The sequence below is a fragment of the Pelophylax lessonae genome (genome assembly GCF_965119305.1).
Source record: "Pelophylax lessonae genome assembly, chromosome: 1".
Lineage (NCBI taxonomy): Eukaryota > Metazoa > Chordata > Amphibia > Anura > Ranidae > Pelophylax > Pelophylax lessonae.
Window position 1 is genome coordinate 316,709,042 of NC_138768.1, and position 23,611 is coordinate 316,732,652.

The following is a 23,611-nucleotide window of genomic DNA, read 5'->3' on the forward strand; positions in this document are numbered from 1 at the left end:
TAATCAAAATCATCAAAAATGTGATCGAAATTGAAAAGTGATGCTCAGAAAGCCATCAAAGGTTATAAATTATATAAAAATAAAAGAATAAAATATAAAGATAAATACATAAAATTCATACAAAAATGGTTTTGGAGGGCCCTCCAATCCCAGTGGACGCCTTCTTAGGGGAAACGTGTCGGATGGAAAAGCTGCGCTGTCACTTCTCGAGGTCCGCGCTGCAGAGCGGCCGCGATCATCTGTAACCATTTACTCGCCCATCTTATCATCTGTTCATGTAAGTGTTCTACCTTTTTTGCATTAAACTTATCATTGAGATAATGCACTATTGCCTGCTCCTTACTTTCTTATGTGGGGACTATCACTGTGAATGAGAAACACCGGGAGTGACCCATAGAGGAAGTTTTTATCCATACTGATACGGAGCCGCAGTAGGACTGTTCAGAGGGAGACAACTTGGATATCAGAGATACCGGTGGTTGCTGGCAATATTTCCCATACCTGACCTGTAATAATTTACATCTGGTAAGAGTTTCATCCTCACTATCTTACGAGGTGAAAGATTCGGTTGTGGGAAGACGTCTTGCTGCACTACACCAGCCCTTGCAAGTTATAAAGTGTATGCTACCTTGTTAGCTGGTAGGGTACCATCACCATTCCCACTTTTCAAGTGGTGATGTGGAGGACACAAGTCTGTGAACCATTATTGCACTTTCTCATTTGCACTTTATCATCAAGAAGTTTCATGTACACATGTTTATGGACTTTTGGGACTTGAATATTATATGCGTGTTTTTACACACACAGTGCACTTTTCTTGTGAATTTTATGTATTTATCTTTTTATTTTATTCTTTTATTTTATTTTTAAATAATTTATAACCTTTGATGGTTTTTTGAGCATCACTTTTCAATTTCGATCACATTTTTGATGATTTTGATTATATATACTATCAAGCGCACTCATACACCTTTTTCCATAAATTTGCTGTCCCCTCAAAATAGCTCAACACACAGCCCTTAATGTTTAAAACGCTGGCAACAAAAGTGAAAATGTCCAAATTGGGCCCAATTAGCCATCTTACCTCCCCGGTGTCATGCGACTCGTTAATGGTACAAGGTCTCAGATGTGAATAGGGAGCAGGTGTGTTAAATTTGGTGTTCGTGCTCTCACTATCTCATACTGGTCACTGGAAGTTCAACATGGCACCTCATGTCAAAGAACTCTCTGAGAAGCTGAAAAAAATAATTTTTGCTATACATAAAGATGACCTAGGCTATAAGAAGATTGCCAAGACCCTTAAACTGAGCTGCAGCACGGTGGCCAAGACCATAAAGTCGTTAAACAAGGACAGGTTCCACTCAGAACAGGCCTTGAAAAGTAGTTGAGTGCACGTACTCCGCGTCATATCCAGAGGTTGTCTTTGGGAAATAGATGTATGAGTGCTGCCAGAATTGCTGCAGAGGTTGAAGGGGTGGGGGGTCAGCCTGCCAGTGCTCAGACCATATGCCACACACTGCATCAAATTGGTCTGCATGGCTGTCGTCCCAGAAGGAAGCCTCTTCTAAAGATGATGCACAAGAAAGCCCACAGTCTGCTGAAGATAAGCAGACTAAGGATATGGATTACTGGAACCATGTCCTGTGGTCTGATGAGACCAAGATACCAAGATAAACGTATTTGGTTCAGATGGTGTCAAGTGTGTGTGGCAGCAACCAGGTGAGGAGTACAAAGACAAGTGCGTCTTGCCTACAGTTCATTGAGGGAACCATGAATGCCAACATGTACTGTGACATACTGAAGCAGAGCATGATCTCTTCCCCTTCGGAGATAGGGCAGTATTCCAACATGATAACGACCCCAAACACACCTCGCTAAAGAAGCGGAGGGTACAGGTGATGGACTGGCCAAGCATGTCTCCAGACCTAAACCCTATTGAGCATCTGTGGGGCATCCTCAAATGGAAGGTGGAGGAGCACAAGGTCTCCAAAATCCACCAGCTCCGTGATGTCACCATGGAGGAGTGGAAGAGGACTCCAGTGGCAACCTGTGAAGCTCTGGTGAACTCCATGCCCAAGAGGGTTAAGAATAATGTTGGCCACACAAAATATTGACACTTTGGGTCCAATTTGGACATTTTCGCTTAGAGGTGTACTCACTTTTGTTGCCAGCGGTTTAGACATTAATGGCTGTGTGTTGAGTTATTTTGAGGGGAAAAAAAATTACACTGTTATACAAGCTGTACACTCACTACTTTACATTGTAGCAAAGTGTCATTTCTTCAGTGTTGTCACAGGAAAAGATAAATAAAATATTTACAAAACAAAAGTGTGAGTGGTGTACTCACTTTTGTGAGATACTGTATAAATATTTTCTGCATTTCAATACATATAATTTTTTTCTGCCAATATAATCGTACTTTTACATTCATTTGACTCACACAACCCTGTCACACTGTAGGTGTCAATCATGTTTTCCAGTTTCCATCTGGAGCTTCCAATCTCACCTCTCTTTCATGTCTGTTTTTTGACAATAAATCCTCCTACTTCTAAATTATGAGACACAGGAAACCAAGACTGCAACCATGAACTTGTGAAGTTATTTTCCAGGTTTTGCAGTGTGGTAGGGTTGTGTGGATCACCAGCCTGGCTGAACAGGATTGCACATTTTTTTCACAGGTAAAACAGTTCATATTTACAGATTATTTCATCAGTGTATTCAGCTGCTTGCCAAGCATTCTACTTCATTATTTAACACATTGATTCATTCACCTGCATGCAAATGTACCATAAAGTCACACAACCATAGAAAAAAAACAACTTTAATGTCCCAGTTCAACCACAGGACAGTTTTGGGAGCGATGGTCCTGGAGACATAACACCCATTCTGGAGGAAACCAGGGGCAGTCCTGAGAAAGCTATTACATTAATATGGGAGTACTATTGATTTATTCACCTGATTCTAATGGCACTTTTCCACTGCAAGTACCGGCTTGGCTCTACTCGGCCCTGCTTGGCCCGGTTTGCTTTTCCACTGCTGGTACCGCATGGTATAGTGTCGGAACGGTTCGGTACGGTATAGGTTTGCTTTTCCACTAAAGTAGTACTAAAGTTAAGTGGGTGGGATAACAACGGGGTGGGTGGGATTCTCTGACCAATCAGTGGCTAGTAGTGACTGCATGCAAAGGATTGTGGGATATGGTACCAGTTTGGTACCTGTTGGAACCACAATCGAGTAGGTACTGTTTTTTCAGAGCCGTACCATACCGTACCGTTCGGTTCCATGCAGTGGAAAAGCAAACCTATACCGTACCGTACCGAACCGTTCCGACCCTATACCATGCGGTACCAGCAGTGGAAAAGCACAAAAGCGTCCCGAACCGGTACGGTTCCATGCAGTGGAAAAGCGCCATAAGACAGTATACATATCTAATACACCTTACATATGCGGCTTTTGTACTTTTACAGAAACATGGAAATGTCCAGCAGAGGTAATGTATTTGAACAAGACCACAGAAAATGAAATATGTTTAAGGTATGCTATAATTTATAAACTGTTTAAAATTAGTACTTGTAACTTTATTTTTAACATTTATTTTTAGAAAACCAAGCAGAATCTATTATTTTATGTAATCGGGGACACATACACTTGTATTTAAGTAATGTCTAAAAAGTGTTCATGCCAGATTGACTGGCAAAATGAAAATTAATATAATGCACAAGCACTTAGCACTAGCATAAGCATTTCAGATGGGTTATGGGTAGATTCAATTTCAAGTCTAATTTCCATTATTTTTTCATGCGCTCAATATTTATAATGGGTTCCTTGCGGACACTTCCACCAGACGGATATTAACAAATTGATTTAAGAGTTGTAAAATGACATTGAGAAAGTAGGCACGAGTCTTCAGCGTGATCTCTTTCTTAGCTTGATAGTGCAAGAACACACTGTACTATGATTATACCCTTGTCTACAATACAGCCATATATACCTCTAGATTTTATCTGCACTTTATCTGAGTTATGGGCTTGTTCACAGATAGGGGTTGATTTACTAAACCTTTTTTTTTTTTTTTTTTTTTTTTATCAAAGCTTAAAGTGGTTCTAAAGCCTTAAGTTTTCTCATCATAATGCATTATATGCATCAAAGTGATATTAAAGAATAAAAAGATATAAACAGCATTAGATCCTCCCACTTAGTATACACATATCACTGTATATAAATGCTAAACTGTGTAAATCATCCAATTTGTATCTGTGCAAAATAGCTTTAAATCAACAATGCTTCAATTAGGTAATAAATAATTTAAAGTGCTAATAATAGTGCTAACAACCAATTTGAATCATGCTGATTTGAATCGGTTGTTAGCACTATTATAAGCACTTTAAATGATTTATTACCTAATTGAAGCATTGTTGATTTAAAGCTATTTTGCACAGATAAAAATTGGATGATTTACACAGTTTAGCATTTATATACAGTGATATGTGTATACTAAGTGGGAGGATCTAGCACTGTTTATATTTTTTTATTCTCCATATGTACCTTTAGGGGTATTTTGAAATGGCTGCTCACCCCCTAGGTTTAGCCAAAAGGGCAAAAATCCCAGTGGTGCGAGTGGTATATTACAGCTTTAAAGTGATATTAAAGTCTTGTTTGTTTTTTTTTGGTTAAAAATTACAAGCCGATTATTCTTACCTGCTCTGTGTAGTAGTTTTGCACAGAGCAGCCCAAATCCTCCTCTTCTTGGGTCCTTGCAGACGCTCTGTGTGTCCATTCAGACATGGAGCCGTGGCTTGGCCCTGCCCACTCTCTCTCACCATTGGATCACTGACTTTGACAGCAGCAGGATATAATGGTGCCCACTGCGGTCTCAGCCAATTAGGAGGGAGAGTTCCGGACAGTCGAGGCTCTCGTGCAATATCCCTGGATCGAGATGGGGCTGAGGTAAGTATTAGGGGTGCTGAGGAGGGCTGCTGCACACAGAAGGCTTTTTATGGTAACCTTCTGCCTTTACAGCCAATTTAAGAAGAAAAAGATTCTGTGCTCCAGAATCCCCCCAGCCCCCCCTATTCTTACCTGGCATAATCTGATCCAGCGATGTGCACAATAGCAGCGGCTGTCTCCCTCATCCCCTGGCAGATGAAATACCCCAGAACAGGTAAGTATACCATGTTTGTTATTTTAATTTACAAAAAAACAAGGCTTTAATCTTGGCTTTAAATTTAACAAGCTAAAGTTAGAAGCTGATTGGGTACCATGTACAGTTGCACCAGATTGTGCACGGTTTAGTTTTAGTAAATCAACTGTATAGTCTGGTGATTGGCGTTTTTCAGTTCTGGATAAACAGCACATAGAACATATGCACCATTCACACTGCAACGCAGCCAGGAGGTTCCCTGTGTTGCGCTGTGGTAAAGACCACAGCGCACTGAGAGGCACCCCTTTTCACTGCATTGCAGTATAACGCATCATGCTGATTTGTGGAAACATAAATTAAGTGTTATTTTTGACACTTCAAATAAAGTTTCAAAAAATTAATAAAAAAAATAAATAAAAAAAAGTGTGATTTGCTGAATCACACTACTCTCTCACCACCTTGCCCGCTGTACCTAAAAACTGACAGCTGCACGCAGGCTAAAACAATGAATTAAGCATGTGAACAGCGTGAACGAGCCCTAAAATGTATGAACCGAAACTCCATCTCAAGGGCGGAGGAGGATTTTTACTAGGAGAGGTATCAGCACAAGGGACACATCATGTAAGTTATGCCAATTGTGCTGATTTGGCTTTCCAGCCACTGAAAGTATTCTGCAATTCTAGGTGTGTGTGTGTGTGCGCATGCTTGCTACCCCATATGCAATGGTTCCTCCTGCCAGCTCATATGTCACTACAGAATATTCAAGCCAGCGAGGATAACCACTGCATTCAACTAACTTGAATGGTATGTAACATTTTACTGTGAAGATATTAAAAATGTTGTCATGCCTAGTAATGTAGCTCTCCCTGCAAAATGTTTTTTATATGGTACAACAGTATTATCGTAACCATACAAGGAGGTCAGTTGGCCCACAAGCCATTCCACCTCGGTCTACCTTTTCTAAGCCTGAAATGGTATGTCATGCTGTAAACTGCAAAGAGAGCTCCCCAGTATTTGTAATCACTCCCCAGACATAATCAGCAGTAGGGATCAAATCGAACACTGCTGCAAAAAAGACTCCAAATTCACAGCAGCAAACCCACAAACAGAAAGTAATTGTGTAACTGGAGATTTCTATCCCACAGTAAATCTGTTTGCAGTAACACATTAAAGTGCTGTGAGAAAGCAGAGAGCAGAACTGTTGTCAGCACTTCAGATGAGTTCACTGGACCAAAGAAGATTGCACACATTCCAGTGTACCAGTTGGGCCTGGGCGACTGTGGCAAAAACAAAGGCCAAAAACAGCTAGACCTCATTTTCACGAAGGTCAGAATGCTTGGTTTTGTTTTCTCAAACGCACGGTTTGCTTCAATGCTATGTGACAGTCCTAATTTTACACATCCATTCTGCCAGTCTTTACAGAGACAGCTGCATATACAGCCTTTTAAAATGTGAAATCAGCTCTGAGACCCACACCTCCCAGGGAGTGCTGTTAAGGACTTCAGAAAACAGATAATAATAGAATATGTTTCAAACAGTTATAAATGTGTTCAAAATACTGAAAACATACAGTATGTTGCATTTTACAAAAGCAAAGAGTGGTGTACAAAAGGCACATAGGGCAAATACTTTAAAATCGCCCTCTTTATGCAAAAAATATTTTCAGTAATCATGAAATAAAGATATTGGTAATAATAATAATAAAAACAGTAGGAAAACCAATTCAGACAGTGAAAACTGTCACTATACATTGGTAGTTCAAGGAGAAATGCCCCTTACATTGGCAGTCAGTAGAGTAATTGCCCCTTAAATTGAAGGTTACTGGAAAAGGGCCAAATTAAAAATGGTAGTAAGTCGAATATCCTCGTACATTAGTAGTCAGTGGAAACGTGCTCCTCATATTTATGGTCGGTAAAAAGTTCCCCTAATATATTGGTTGTCAGTGTAGTGCTCTCTTACATGGTGGTCAGTGGAGAAATATCCTTTTGCATTGATAATCAGTAGAAGAATGCAGACAGCTAAAAATATCATGCAAGGTTCTTGCATGAAAACAAATAGTAGCACGTTTAGTAGATCAGCACTACTTGCTCTGTTGAAAGACATTGGTGCCAGAACTATGCAGGCACTATCAGTCAGGAGATCACTCAGGAGTCCAGTTTCAACTAGTAGCAACTATTCAACAGTCTGTCCCTCTCAATAGCAGTCAGTGCTTGTGGACAATAATGTTTAACCACTTTACCACCGGAGGATTTTGCTGTCTTACGTCCAGGCCACTTTTTGCGATTCGGCGCTGTGCGACTTTAACTGACAATTGCGCGGTCGTGCGACGCCGTACCCGAACGAAATTTACGTCCTTTTTTTCCCACAAACAGAGCTTTCTTTTGGTGGTATTTGATCACCTGTGCGATTTTTACTTTTTGCGCTATAAACAAAAAAAGAGCGTCAATTTTGAAAAAATAACAATATTTTTAACATTTTTTTATATGAAATTCCCCCCAAAAAAATGTAAAAATCAAATTTTTTTTAAATTTTTGGCCAATTTGTTTTATGCTACCTATGTTTGGTAAAAAAAAAAAAAAAAATCACAATAAGCGTATTTTGATTGGTTTGCGCAAAAGTTATTGCATTTACTAAGGGAAAGATTTCTGTCATTTTTGGTGTTTTTTTTTTTTTTTTTTAACGAGTAATGGCGGCGATCTGCGATTTTTTTTTGCGGGACTGCGACATTGCAGCGGACAGATCGGACCCTTGACTGCCATTTTTGACACTTTTGGGGTTACCAGTGACATTACTGCAGAAATCAGTGCTATAAATATGCACTGTTACTGTAAAAATGACACTGGCAGGGAATGGGTTAATTTTATTGGAGAGGGAGGGGTTAATGTATGCCTGGTGCTTACTGACGCGTGGGGGGGGGGAAGTGACTGAGTGAGTTAGGGACAGATCGCATGTTCAGCTATGCTGAACACTCCGATCTGTCACTCCCTGTCACTGAGGAGATCCGCCCGCTCTGTTTACACAAGCGGGCGGATCTCCAAACTAGATTCCCCGACGATCGGGGAAGACTGGCGGCGATCGCCGCCGCTCCTCCCCTAGCCCGACTCCCGCTGTGAATGAAAACAGCGGGAGCGCGCCTCCGGCGGTGCGCGAGCGCCGCCTACAGGGGGAGGAGTCCAGCGACGTAGGTCTACGTCGCTGGACGATAACGAGCCACTGTGCTGCAGTAGAGGCACAGTGAGCGGAGTTAAAGTGGTTAAAGGGACATTAACCGCTTGCCGACCGCCGCACGACTATTTACTGCGGCGGTCAGCCCCTCGCTAGCCTGTGAGGCTCTAGGGAGCGAGCGCGCGCCGCCGGAGGCACACTCCCGCGCGGTCACGGACCCCTCCGCGCGTGTGCCCGGCGGACCCGGTGTCCGCCAGTCACTCGCGATCATCCGTTACACCGGAAGAAAGGCAGGCGGCTAATGTAAACAAAGCCGCCTGTCATTCTTCCCTGTGTAAGAATGGAGATCAGACGGTTCTACTATGTAGGACCGTTGATCTCTGTTCTTACACTAGTAGCCACAGCCAATCACAGTTAGAAACATGCCCCTAGGACAGTGTTTCTCAACTCCGGTCCTCAGGGCACACTAACAGGCCAGGTTTGCAAGGAAACTGAAATACATCCCAGGTGATATCATTTTCTGCTCAGGGATTGCAGTATTCTAGTCTGCATCTCCCCAAGGCAATACTTAAAATCTGGCCTGTTAGTGTGCCCCGAGGACCGGAGTTGAGAAACACTGCCCTAGGACACACTTAACCCCTCCCTCTCCAATACAGTTAACTCCTTCACTGCCAGTGTCATTTTTGCAGTAACAGTGCATATGTATAGCACTGATTACTGCAGTAATGTCACTGGTAACCCCAAAAGTGTCAAAAATGTCAGTCAAGGGTCCGATCTGTCCGCCGCAATGTCGCAGTCCCGCAAAAAAAAAAAAAAAAAAAAAAAATCGCAGATCGCCGCCATTACTCGTTAAAACAAAAATGACAAAAATCTTTCCCTTTTTTAGTAAACGCGATAACTTTTGCGCAAACCAATCAAAATATGCTTTTTGTGATTTTTTTTACCAAACATATGTAGCATAAAACAAATTGGCCCAAAATGTTTAAAAATTTTGATTTTTACATTTTTTTGGGGAATTTCATATAAAAAAAATGTGAAAAATATTGTTATTTTTCCAAAATGTACGCACTTTTTTTGTTTATAGCGCATGATCAAAAAATCGCACAGGTGATCAAATACCACCAAAAGAAAGCTCTGTTTGTGGGAAAAAAAGGACGTCAAATTTGTTTAGGTACAGCGTCGCACGACCGTGCAATTGTCCGTTAAAATCACGCAGTGCTGAATCGCAAAATAGGCCCTGGTCAGGAAGGGGGTAAAATTTTCCGGGGCTTAAGTGGTTAAAAATTCTGGGTAAAAAGAAAAAAAAAAAACACTATTCAAGTATGTATCCTTAATGCAAAAAGTACCTTATATTGCCCCTAGCCTCCTCTAAATTATTTTCTTCTGTAATCTAATTTTCTGTTAGAGTAGAGTTTCTCAACCAGGGTTCCATGGAAATCTAAGGTTCCTCCTGAGGTTGCTAGGGGTTCCCCGAGAAATGGGTAATTTCTGCCTCTCAGATAAGTTCCCAATGATACCATTGTTCCTTTTAACTGTCTGTAAAGAAGTAATTCTTCCCAATGATGACAAGAGTGGAGCATTCTTCCCACTGACTGTCACACTAATCTGTCATGAGATGCAGATTTTTAATTTTTAGCAGGGGTTCCCCGAGACCAGAAATTTATTTCAAGGGTTGCTCTGTGTTGAAAAGGTTGAGAAAGGCTGTGTTAGAGGGTGGCTATTTTGATTCTCCATGATCCCACTGTATGCAGGAACATGGCCACCCTTTCTTGTTCGCTCTTGAGATGGTCTAAGGGATTTGTAGCGCATACAGAGCAATGCGCTAGACCACAGCTAAGATGCACTACTTGTTTCAAACAAACAGAAGTGAGGGAAAAAGAGAGCTCATGAAGAATGTTACAAGTAGGCAGAAAAATAAACAATTTAATGAAAAATAGATTACAGATCAATAGGGCAGTGGATGTGTATGGAATATTTTTGGAGAATAGGGATATTGTTTACTGTCACTTTAATTCTAATATTAGTGGAAACTCCTGGTATTCAGTAGTCATTGCTCCCTGTGCTCCGTGGTGATTTGTATATCAAGGTGATCCAGCAACCATAAGAAAAAAAAAATGAAAAAATTGAAAAAAAAAAGCCCTTTGATAAAAAAAGTTTATATAAAACAGAAAGAATACCTAGAAAACATAAAAGTATGCAAATCATAAGATCTAATTAGAGTTGACAGATAAACAAAACAAGCACAGAGTAAACTGAATACAACGGATTTACAAGAAAAGCTTAATTACACAGCATGATTGAGGATAAAAAGATTAGTTCATAACAATAAAAGACATAATGTACCAATTTTGTAGCCTAGTACATACACTATATTACCAAAAGTATTGGGACGCCTGCCTTTACACACACATGAACATTAAAGGCATCCCAGTCTTAGTCTGTAGGGTTCAATATTGGGTTGGCCCACCCTTTGCAGCTATAACAGCTTTAACCCTTCTAGGAAGGCTGTTCACAAGGTTTAGGAGTGTGTCTATGGAAATGTTTGACCATTCTTCCAGAAGCGCATTTGTGAGGTCAGGCACCGATGTTGGACATGAAGGCCTGACTCGCAGTGTCTGCTCTTATTCATCCCAAAGGTGTTCCAGCGGGTTAAGGTCAGGACGCTGGGCTAGGGCCCTTATTCCAGAGAAGGAAACTCTTAAGACATCAGCATACCAAGTAATTATGGATAATTTCATGCTCCAAACTTTGTGGGAACAGTTTGGGGACGGCCCCTTCCTGTTCCAACATGACTGCACACCATTGCACAAAGCAAGGCCCATAAAGACATGGATGAGCGAGTTTAGGGTGGAGGAACTTGACTGTCCTGACCTCAACCCGATAGCACACCTTTGGGATGAAGTAAAGTGGGGACTGCGATTCTTTTATTGCATCAGGGACAAGGTCAATGACACCGCCTGATTGTAATTTTATGTTATAATATTTTAAATAAAACATAAGTTGGCTCCACTCTATTACAAAAAAGGATACAAACTAAGGAAGTGGTAAGAATGGCAAGAATTGTGCCAATTGGGATAGACTTTTGAGCATCTTTGAGGTCCCCAGAGCGATTGGATCCAGCCATAATTCCTGCAAGAGAGTAAAGAGTTGGATACAACTGACTAGAAAATTGGGAAGATTAAACGAGCAGTAGTCACTTCCCTATCCTGTCATGGACCACAGGTACATTTGTATCAAATCAGTGTTTGGATTACCAAATAAAAAAAAATAATAAAAAAAACATCTTGTAGCATGAATACTACTAGAAACTGCCTACTAAATACATAAACAGAGAGGCTAATGAAAATATTCACTTTTTGAACACAAGTCTAAATGTTTGTGTTGAAATTTTCCTAGTCATGGTCTTTAATTTTTGAGTTTTTTTATCTATATGTAACATTCCTAAAGTTACTCTGTTCCTATACTACATTTACTCAGGGAAGATAAAACTGTAAAAACGGATCTCTTCTGCTGCCCATGCTGCCACACACTGCTCCTTTCCTAGGAAAACTTCCCCTGAAATCTGTAGGACACTTTCGAAGCAGCTTTGTGTCTAACTGGTTTCTTCTGCAGACTTTTTAGTCCCAATGTGAAGTTTAATCCAACCTCCAACCATTAGGTCTCAGCTTTTTGACCAAACAGTACAAACAGCCAATAACACAGAGGGGTGATACACGTGTCCCTCAATGGACTTCAAGAAAAAGTTTTTGGTAAGTACAAAACTCCTATTTTCTTCATCATCCATAGAGGGACTTAGAAATATTGGAATGCTTAAAACAGTCAGCATGTCAAAAAGCATTGAACCCGAGGGGTAGCCAAGAGCCACCGAGAAAACCAACATATGTGGTGCTCATACTGCAAAAGAATATCTGAAGGAAATAACTCCACAATCAAAAGCAAAAGAAAGAAAAGCCAAACCAAATACGAAATTTGCCATGGCCAGGTAAAGGGCACAAAGGATCAACCTGGTGTTCCATCCCAGGACTGATAATCACAGGCAAGAGGAAAGTGCCACTTAAAAATTAGATACACCTCCAATCAACAATGCAAAGGAAAAACCAATCATTCAACTAAAAATAGGCATAACACCACACTACCCAAATAGGATGAAACCAGACCAACAAGTAACCTGGACATCAAGAAATAACGGTTTACTGGGCTAAGTCCCAGGGGAAAAAAAAAAACAAGATTCCTAAGGGACCGGTCAGACATACCATGTGTCATAGAAATAAAAATTCCATTAACTGCAGAAAAAACATAAGCCTAGCATACCTAACCTTTGATTTTAGGGAAAGCAATTGGACAAACATAACATATCTAGACAAATACCAGCCAGTTAACAGTAGAAGGCTTAAGCTTGAGGTGAAGACTTCTAGCCCTTGATTCAGGGAAAGGTAAGGAAGGATGTTACCAGATTAGACAACTAATCTCCCATGAAATAGCCATGACAGCATCAAATCTAAATAGGTAGAGGGAAAGAGCCCTTAAAGTGGTTTGAAAATCAATGTTTTTTACCTTAATGCATTATCTGCATAAATGTAAAAAACTCCCCACTATCTAATCCACCCAACCCATCCCTAAACACTTACCTGACTGAGTTACCAGTCCAGAGCTGTCCTGTCTGCATCAACGCTCCTTTCACTTCCTGCTTTCACTGGAGACACTAAGAGCAAGTAGGAGCCATAGGCTGCCATTAACATTCCTCTGGAGGAGGGAGCAGGGGCATGGCTTACCAGCACTGTGTGTGTCTATAGACCCATACAACCCGGCTTGGGAGCACTACCCACATGGGTGCCCCCTTAGCACCAGGCTTGCTGAGGAGAACCCAGGGAAAGGAGAAGCAGATAGCTCCCACAGAAGACTGAAAGAAATAAGATATGTAGAATATCTTTTTTATTTTAATAAAAAAAAAAAATGTAACCTCTACTATTATTTTAGGCAGGAAATGAAGGGCTCTAACCCGGAATCCTTAGGAAGAACAGACAGCAGTACACACGGAACCAAAATTTAGCTGGTTCTTGCTGAACCAGATGATTTTCTGTATGTATACACACCATTTTACTCCCCTCTTGCTTGACAACACATACAGTATTTCACAAAAGTGAGTACACCCCTCACATTTTTGTAAATATTTTATTATATCTTTTCATGTGACAAAACTGAAGAAATGACACTGCTACAATGTAAAGTAGTGAGTGCACAGCTTATATAACAGTGTAAATTTGCTGTCCCCTCAAAAGAATTCAACACACAGCCATTAATGGCATAACCGCTGGCAACAAAAGTGAGTACACCCCTAATTGAAAATGTCCAAATTGGGCCCAAAGTGTCAATATTTTGTGTGGCCAGCATTATTTTCCAGTGCTGCCTTAACCCTCTTGGGCATGGATTTCACCAGAAAATAACAGGTTGCCACTGGAGTCCTCTTCCACTCCTCCATGACAGCATCATGGAGCTGGTGGAGGTTAGACTCCTTGCGCTCCTCCACCTTCTGTTTGAGGATGCCCCACAGATGCTCAATAGGGTTTAGGTCTGGAGACATGCTTGGCCAGTCCATCACCTTTGCCCTTAGCAAGGCAGTGGTCATCTTGGAGGTGTGTTTGGGGTCGTTATAATGTTGGAATATTGTCCTGCAGCCCAGTCTCTGAAGGGAGGGGACTATGCTCTGCTTCAGTATGTCACAGTACATGTTGGCATTCATGGTTCCCTCAATGAACTGTAGCTCCCCAGTGCTGGCAGCACTCATGCAGCCCCAGACCATGACACTCCCATCACCATGCTTGACTGTATTCAAGACACACTTGTCTTTGTAATCCTCACCTGTTTACCGCCACACACGCTTGACACCATCTGAACCAAATAAGTTTATCTTGGTTTCATCAGATCACAGGAGATGGTTCCAGTAATCCATGTCCTTAGTCGGCTTGTCTTCAGCAAACTGTTTGTGGGCTTTCTTGTGCATCATCTTTAGAGGCTTCTTTCTGGGACGAGAGCCATGCACACCAATTTGAGGCAGTGTGCGGCGTATGGTCTGAGCACTGACAGCCTGACCTCTTCAACCTCTGCAGCAATACTGGCAGCACTTATACATCTGTTTTCCAAAGACAACCTCTGGATATGACGCTAAGCACATGCACTCAACTTCTTTGGTCGATCATGGCGAGGCCTGTTCTGAGTGGAACCTGTCCTGTTAAATCGCTGTATGGTCTGGGCCACCATGCTGCAGCTCAGTTTCAGGGTCTTGGCAATCTTCTTATAGCCTAGGCCCTCTTTATGTAGAGCAACAATTATTTTTTTTCAGATCCTCAGAGAATTCTACGCCATGATGAACTTCCAGTGACCAGTAAGAGAGAGAGAGAGCGATAACACCAAATTTGACACACCTGCTCCCCATTCACACCTGAGACCTTGTAACACTTATGAGTCACATGACGCCGGGGAGGGAACATGGCTAATTGGGCCCAATTTGGACATTTTCTTTTTTAAATCAAGTAGAATAATTTGGACACTTTCACTTAGAGGTGTACTCACTTTTGTTGCCAGCAGTTTAGACATTAATGGCTGTGTGTTGAGTTATTTTGAGGGGGGGGACAGCAAATTGACAATGTTATACAAGCTGTACACTCACTACTTTACATTGTAGCATAGTGTCATATCTTCAGTGTTGTCACATGAAAAGATAAAATAAAATATTTACAAAAATGTGAGGGGTGTACTCAATTTTGTGAGATACTGTATGTAGGCACCTTGCCACTCAGGTACACAACGTTGTCATAGGGGATGGGGAGGGAGTGAGTTCTCAGCCATGTGAGCTAAAACAGAGCAATGGGGGAGTGAAGGGAATGCAAGTATAAGCTACTGGTGGAGCCAGCATTAAAATGAACCTGAAAAGAAAGTGCGGGTTGTGGACCTGCATAATTCCAGGCACAGGCTCAAAGCAGACTTAGCAAAAGGAGGATATTGAAAACTTCAGGGATTTAACCAGCAAGGCAGCTGAAAATACAAACCAGTCAGTGTCAATGTAGACTTTAATGTATGGCTAAGAGTTATTTCATATTTACATATTAGTATGGGCAGTAAAGATATTTAATAGATACCTGTAACTGATGGGAAAAAAATGCCAACAAGGAGGGTGAAGGATGTTGTAATATCAGCCAGAACATAATCACGGGAGAGGGACCCCACCACTTCAGATGAAGGTAAAGAAGCCTTTTCTATGATCTCTCCTTTCTGGAGGTAACTGCTCCATAGGTTCTCTGACACAGAGTGAGAAAGCAGAAAAAACGGATCACCATGGCATCAAGGCAAACAATAAAAAAGTAGAAGTAACACAACAATGCTAATTACCAGATATGATGCCGCTACTCATTCCAGGAATGCCTTGTAGTTCTGTAACATTATTATGAAAAAAATATTCATCACAGGTAGCGTTTAGGAGCCCAAGAGGATGACAGAACAAGTCCCACAAGTCAGACACTGACGTTATGTTGTCCTTCTGCACTGTCTTGGCACAAGTGCTAAACCCTAACCTAGACAGTGTACGGTTCCCAAGCAGACAGACGCTATACAGGAAAGAAAAAAAAAAGATCAGACAAGTTTACAGCTGTACACATTCTCTATTGTCATGCAGACATATTTCTTATCTGTAAAGTCTAAATATATATCGGAGCGGATTACCTAAGGCTTCATTCACACTAGTGCGATTTCAGATGCAACTTGCACAGAATTGCATGACAATGGAAATCACTCTGTTTTCAATGGTGCCCAGTCACATCAATGCTTAGCATGGCGAGATTTTGGAAAAGGTTCCTGTACTACTTTGGTGCGGTTGCAGGTCAAGTTTGGCCCCATAGAATACGCAAATCCCATCCAAGCTACACTACATACTGGCATTGAAAATCGGATTGAAGCAGTGTCAACCTAGTCTTTAGGAATTCTTTTTATGCTAGCCTAGAAAAGCTGGATTTTTGTCTTACAGTAAAAATCCTTTTCTCTGATGTTCATTGAGGGACACAGCGCCATATCTTCTTGACCCTTGGCTTTATGCAGCCCCCTACAGGAGTAGGATACTAGGTGGAAAAAAGTTTGACTATGCCTATAGAGAAGTCCCAGGGGGTATACTCCCACTTCCTGCTATAGGTCTTCAGTTTTGTAACAAGTAGTGTGAGAACAACATATAACCCAACTCAATAGAGGGGCGGGTGCTGTGTCCATCAATAAACATCAGAGAAAAGGGATTTTACATTAAAACAAAAATCCAGCTCTCTCTTTCGTGTATTGAAGGACAAAACTCCATATCTTCTTGACCCTTGGGACGTCCCAAAGCAGTGTCAACATGAGAGGCGGGAAGAACACAGAACTAAACATACTTCCCAAAGGCTAAACGTAGCCAACCAGGTAAAACAGGAGCTCAACCAGGAACAACTGGAGCTCACCTGACAAAAAAAGTACATCCTCAAAAAGGACTAATCCTCTCCAACAGGGGCCTGCAAACCCTTGTGGCCAAAGAAGGCATCTGCAGATGCCAACACATCCACCTTATATTATTTTATGAAAGTGTGCACGGATGACCAGGTGGCTGCCTTGCACACCTGCACCACTGACGCCTGATGACGGAAGGCCCAAGAGGCACTAAAGCCCCATACACACGTACCAATTGTCGGCCGTAAATATTCGGCCGTCAACCGATCGGCCGATTGTAGGCTTGTTAGTATGATGCTTCCGACAGCGCATTTTCGGCCGAACAGAATCGGTCGTGCAGACTTTAAAATATTTGTTGGCCGTCACCAGAACGGCCGATTGTTCGCCAGTCAGTACAGAATTCGGCTGACAAACAGCGGATTACCAAGACTGGGCATGCTCAGAAGAGAAAAAACACACGGAAAGTTAACCATCACATGACATCACTTCTGCAGTCGGCTGTTGTTGGCCGACAAAATTCGTGTGCAGTTTTTAGCACTTTTCAGCCGACAGGACAGCACCGGACAAAAGACGGCCGATCGTTCGGCCGACATTCGGTACGTGTGTACGGGGCTTTAGCGCAGGAAAAGGAGGATCCTGACCCTTAATAGAATCAGCCTGCACCACCGTCTGCCTAATCCATCTGGAAATGGTCGCAGCAGACACAGCCAGGCCCTTACAGGGTCCATCCATAAGGACAAATAGGAAATCCCATTTTCGGAACGACTCCAGGTAAACCCTGATTGATCAAACCACATCCAAAGAATGTAAGGCAATCTCTTTAGGGTGCTTAGGCTTAGGAAACAAGGTAACACATTGCCTTTATTTAAATAAAAACCAGAGACAACCTTAGTAAGGAACGACTGGCAGAGACGAAGCACCACTTTATCTCCATGAACCACCAAGTAAGGTGAACAACAAGACAAGCTGCCAGCTCCGACACGCTACGTGCAGAAGAAAAAGCCACCAAGAAGGCTACCTTCTGGGACAAAGTAAGCAGAGGAATCTCGTGAATATTTTCCAATGGCGGTTACTGAAGAACCGACAGTACCAAGTTGAGATCCCACGAGGGCAATGGAGACCGCACTGGGGGGGGCCAAGTGACAAACCCCCTGAACAAAGGCGTGAACCACTGAAAGTGTAGCCAAAGGACGATGAAAGGAAACTGCCAAAGCCGAACCTGGCCCTTGATGGCACCCAAGGCCAGACGCTGCTCCACAAACTCAGAGTTACTAAAAAGGAGAGGGGGAGAACCCCAAGAGATTCACATCCGCAAGTACGCTCTTCAAAAGCGATGGTAAACCTTTCTAGAAGAAGATTTACTTACTTGCAGCAGAGTGGGAATCACCGATTCAGACAACCCTCTAGCCTTCCGCACCTGGCTTCCGACAGCCAAGCCGTTAAAGCCAGCGACTGTAAAACAAGATGGAAGATTGGCCCTTGAGCCAACAGATCTCCTCTAAGAGGAAGTCTCCAAGGGGCATCGAAGATCTGCGTACCAAGACCGGCGAGGCCAGTCTGGAGCCACTAGGATGGCCATAATCTCTTCTGTCTTGAGCTCATGCAGGAGTCTTGGCAGAAGTTCTAGAAGAGGAAAGCTGTATATCAGACAATACAGGTCTCAAAGGAGCCACCAGTGCGCCTGTAGCATCGGCCAGAGAATGCTGAAACCGTGCCACAAACCCAAGCACCTTCCTGTTGAGGCGAGAGGCCAACAGGACCACCTCAGGAGTTCCCCACCAGAGACACAATCGATGAAAAACTTCCAGAGGAAATGTTCACCATATCGATCAGTAGTCTGGATTCTTCCAGAGTCCAGACCCCCTGAGCACAATCCGTGTCAAAAAATGCCACCCCACTCAGACAGGCTGGTGTCCGTGGTGACCACTGTCCAGTACAGGGAAAGGAAGATTTACCTTGTCGAAGCTCCGAAAAGCGAAGCCACCGAATCAGGGACCCTCTCGTACCCCGACTCAACATAGAATGTGTCGGCAGATAAGAACCATTTGGCCCATCTAGTCTGCCCAATATATCTGAATCCTATGAATAGTCCCTGGCCCTATCTTATATGAAGGATAGCCTTATGCCTATCCCATGCATGCTTAAACTCCTTCACTGTATTTGCAGCTACCACTTCTGCAGGAAGGTTATTCCATGCATCCACTACTCTCTCAGTAAAGTAATACTTCCTCATATTACTTTTAAACCTTTGCCCCTCTAATTTAAAACTGTGTCCTTTTGTGGTAGTTTTTCTTCTTTTAAATATGCTCTCCTCCTTTACCGAGTTGATTCCCTTTATGTATTTAAAAGTTTCTATCACATCCCCTCTGCTGTCTCTTCTTTCTTCCAAGCTATACATGTTAAGGTCCTTTAAACTTTCCTGGTAAGTTTTTTCCTGCAATCCATGTACTAGTTTAGTAGCTCTTCTCTGAACTCTCTCTAGAGTATCTATATCCTTCTGGAGATATGGCCTCCAGTACTGCGCACAATACTCCAAGTGAGGTCTCACCAGTGTTCTGTACAGCGGCATAAGCACTTCTCTCTTTCTACTGCTTATACCTCTCCCTATACATCCAAGCATTCTGCTGGCATTTCATGCTGCTCTATTACATTGTCTTCCCACCTTTAAGTCTTCTGAAATAATTACTCCTAAATCCCTTTCCTCAGATACTGAGGTCAGGACTGTGTCAAATATTCTATATTCTGCCCTTGGGTTTTTACGCCCCAGGTGCATTATCTTGCACTTATCCACATTAAATTTCAGTTGCCAGAGTTCTGACCATTCTTCTAGTTTTCCTAAATCCTTTTCCATTTGGCGTTTCCCTCCAGGAACATCAACCCTGTTACATATCTTTGTGTCATCAGCAAAAAGACAAACCTTACCATCGAGGCCTTTTGCAATATCACTTATGAAGATATTAAACAAAATTGGTCCCAGTACAGATCCCTGAGGTACCCCACTGGTAACATGACCTTGTTCTGAATGTTCTCCATTGACTACAACCCTCTGTTGTCTGTCACTCAGCCACTGCCTAATCCACTCAACAATATGGGAGTCCATGCTCAATGACTGCAGTTTATTGATAAGTCTTCTATGTGGGACAGTGTCAAAAGCCTTACTAAAATCTAGATATGCAATGTCTACTGCACCTCCACCGTCTATTATTTTAGTCACCCAGTCAAAAAAATGTATAAGATTTGTTTGACATGATCTCCCTGAAGTAAACCCATGTTGTTTTTCATCTTGCAATCCATGGGATTTAACTATCCTTTAATAGGGTTTCCATTAATTTGCCTACCATTGATGTCAGACTCACTGGTCTATAGTTGCTCGATTCCTCCTTACTACCTTTCATGTGAATGGGCACGACATTTGCCAATTTCCAATCTTCCGGGACGACTCCTGTTACTAATGATTGGTTAAATAAATCTGTTAATGGTTTTGCCAGCTCACCACTAAGCTCTTTTAATAATTTTGGGTGTATCTCATCAGGACCCTGTGACTTATTTGTCTTCACTTTAGACAGCAATCTTAGAACGTCTTCCTCTGTAAAGACACATGCATCAAACATGATCCAATTGTCAAAAGACTGGATTCTTACCCCACATGGCAAGAATCTCTCTTTGCAGAGGTTAGGTATGGACAGATTTTGGAACTCGTCCCATGGAAGGAACACCATGGCTGAGGCCGAGTCCAGAACAGACCCAGATAGTCCAACTAGGTGGACGGAACCAGAGCCAATGCCTGGAAATTTAATTTCCAACCGAACTCCTGCAGAGTCCACACACTAATCTCCTGGTTGTCCTTCAGAGCAGTCGGAGACTCTGCTCGCAGAAGAAGATCATCCAGGTACTCCAGCAATACCCCGCTGGCGCAACAATGCCAACACCGGGGCCAACACTTGCGAAAACCCGAAGGGGTTGAGGTGAGACCTCTTGATAATGATCCTCCTATAAGGACCCACTCTCGAAATACCAGACCAGGTCCTCATGGATCCTCTGGAGGAGGTCTTTCCAGGGAGACTCCGAACAGGCGATTTCCCACAAAGGGAAGATCACATAAGGCCTTCTGAAAAGTCTGGTCCGCAGATCAGCATTTTAGCCATATAATGCACTGAAGGATCATTGCTATCGCAGACAGCCCAGAGACTAAAGCCCCGTACACACGTACTGATCGTCGGCCGAACGATCGGCCGTCTTTTGTCCAGGGCTGTCGTGTCTGTTGAAAACTGCAAAAGACTGCACACGAATTTTGTCGGCCAACAACAGCCGACTGCAGAAGTGATGTCATGTGATGGTTAACTTTCCTTGTCTTTTTTCTTTTCTGAGCATGCCCAGTCTTGCTAATCTGCTGTCTGTCGGCCGAAATCTGTACTGACTGGCGAACAATCGGCCGTTCTGGTGACGGTCAACAAATATTTTAAAGTCTGCACGACAGATTCTGTTCGGCCGAAAATGCGCTGTCGGCTGTCGGAAGCATCATACTAACAAGCCTACAATCGGACGATCGGTCGGCGGCCGAATATTTACGGCCGACAATCGGTACGTGTGTACGGGGCTTTAGGGAGCCACATCCAGACAGGCATCACAGACGAACTGATACCTCTGGACCAACTAGTTCACCAGCTCCGCAAAGGCAGGAGGAAGCTGTTCCCCCTCCAGATCCTGGCGCTAAAGCTTTGCCCACTCGGTAAAGTCAGGGACACCAATGCTAAGGGACACTGGCCTAAGGACCAAACCGGCCATAGTAAACATGTGGCAGACCAAAGTCTCTGTTCTCCTGTCAAAAGGATCTTTTAAAACCGGAGACTCCTCCACTGGAATTAGGGGGATTTATTCAGCCTGAGAGTCCACCACAGGTGAGACTGCCCACGTACTCAACAGAGACTCCTCAAGGGATACAGTCTATCGAAACACTTAGGCACCGCCATATTGGGTTTAGAACAACTCCACTGACTCGTGAAAATTTTGTCACAGTAGGTGGGAAAAAGGGAATACCTTTGCCGCTTTAGAGGATCTGTGGGCCCTAAGGGGACCGACACAGTAGCAGCTGCTTCCCCCATGTTTAAAGTTTCCCACACCGATACAATAAGTGCATCCACCAGAGCCTTTTCATCCGCATATGCAGTAAAAGAGGAATCATCCTCACTGTCAGAGCATTCGACGCAGACCTAGTAGGGTCACTATATACTAAGCTCACCCTGAAAACATAACAAGCAGGGGAGGCCGCTGACCTCAGTCCCGCAAAAAGACCACCTATTAGATCCCGCAAAAAAGCGAAAGGGTCGCCCTCCATAGAGGACATAATGGGACATAGCCCCCTTGAGGGGGAGGGGGGGGGCGCCCGCCGTGACACGGACGCACAAGCAGAGTACCCTCCATGACTGTTTAGAGGGGCTGGGGGATGGAGGGGAACCCAGGGGGCCCGTCCATCCCAGGGAGGGGCCCACGTCCACCTCGAAAGACCACCAAGGGAGAGGGGGGGACACTACTTACCACACCGTGGAACCGGTTGGGCACCATTCCAGGCAGACCACCGCACCATCTTGGAATGCGGGCCAGAGGCACGTTGCGAAACAGGTCGTGACCAGGGCTATGCGTCCTCGCAAGGTGTTTAACTCACCGGCCTGCTCCCGTCCAGTGGGGCTTTGTCGCGGCCAACCTAGTGCGGCGCTATGGTCAGGTCGTGCTCGCTGGCCAGACTGGGAAGACCATAAGGATCTAGGATATCCAGTCCGTCGCCCAGTCTGGCAGTTGATTGTAGTTGATTACAGGAAAAGAAAATAATAAAAGAAGAAAAAATTCAATTTTAATAGGAAAAATGCTAAGACCAGAGATCCCAGCAAGGAACTAGGTCCTTACTGCTGACTAGGCAGAAAAAAACTGAAGACCTACAGCAGGAAGTGGGAGTATACCCCCTGGGACTGCCCTATAGGCATAGTCACACTTTCTTCCACCTAGTGTCCTACTCCTCATGGGGGCAGCATAAACCCATGGGTCAAGAAGATATGGAGCTGTGTCCGTCAATGAACTAAAGAGAAAAGTCCATTTACTTTAAACAATTTAAAGGAAATGAAAAACAAAAAACCTTGACCATGTATTCCAAATGAACACAGCTTTGTCAAGCTGAGCTGAAAAATAAATCCTGTAATAAACCAGCCCTTATTGAGTGCAACATCACAACTCATTTAGGCTGGGTTCACACTGGATTGTGGAGCAGCTCGCAGTAGGATATGCACTGCGAAACAGGCAGTAAATATGGTACCTGGAATCATCAATAGGCTTCGCTTTAAATGCCTATACAGCTTATCAGTTTATAGTTAATTATAATCGAGGGACCAGAACTATTACTCTCACACCGAAGCGTGTGACGATACCCAGTATGTGTTGTACAATCATTGTTCACATAAATGTGCTCACCCCAAGTACACATTTACATGTAAAATGTGTGGGCAAAGGGCGATGGGGTGCTTTTAAAACATTCTTTTTAATATTTGTATTTATTTTATTATAAAACAACACTATTTCAATTTTTTCGAACACTTTTTTTTTTAATTTATTTTTGTTCACAGCTAAATAGACATCAACCTGCTGAACAAAATAGAAACAAGCTCCTGTTGTCTGAATATGCCCAAGGTCCCTAACTGATTAGAGTAGGGGTCTCCAATCTCTAAACAAAGGGCCAGTTTACAATCCTCCAGACTTTAAATGGGCCAGACTGTGGTCATTGAGAGTAGAAATTGTCCTGGCATCTAACAATGCCCCATCATTGGCGTCAGTGGGAGGAATAGTACACCATCACTGACG

At 43.0% G+C, this 23,611-nt stretch overlaps 1 protein-coding gene across 3 annotated transcripts in view; it reads right to left on the bottom strand.

Moving 5' to 3' along the window:
- The window catches only part of SLC12A6 (solute carrier family 12 member 6), a 131,337-nt gene that overhangs the window by 48,103 nt on the left and 59,623 nt on the right, over positions 1 to 23,611 (bottom strand). For all 3 annotated transcript variants that reach the window (XM_082264507.1, XM_082264506.1, XM_082264508.1), the window contains 3 exons: positions 15,692 to 15,906; positions 15,442 to 15,600; positions 11,336 to 11,434 (listed from right to left, as the gene is read on the bottom strand). In XM_082264507.1, coding sequence (XP_082120633.1) covers positions 11,336 to 11,434; positions 15,442 to 15,600; positions 15,692 to 15,906 — 473 coding nt within the window. The remainder of the gene's footprint in view (positions 1 to 11,335; positions 11,435 to 15,441; positions 15,601 to 15,691; positions 15,907 to 23,611) is intronic.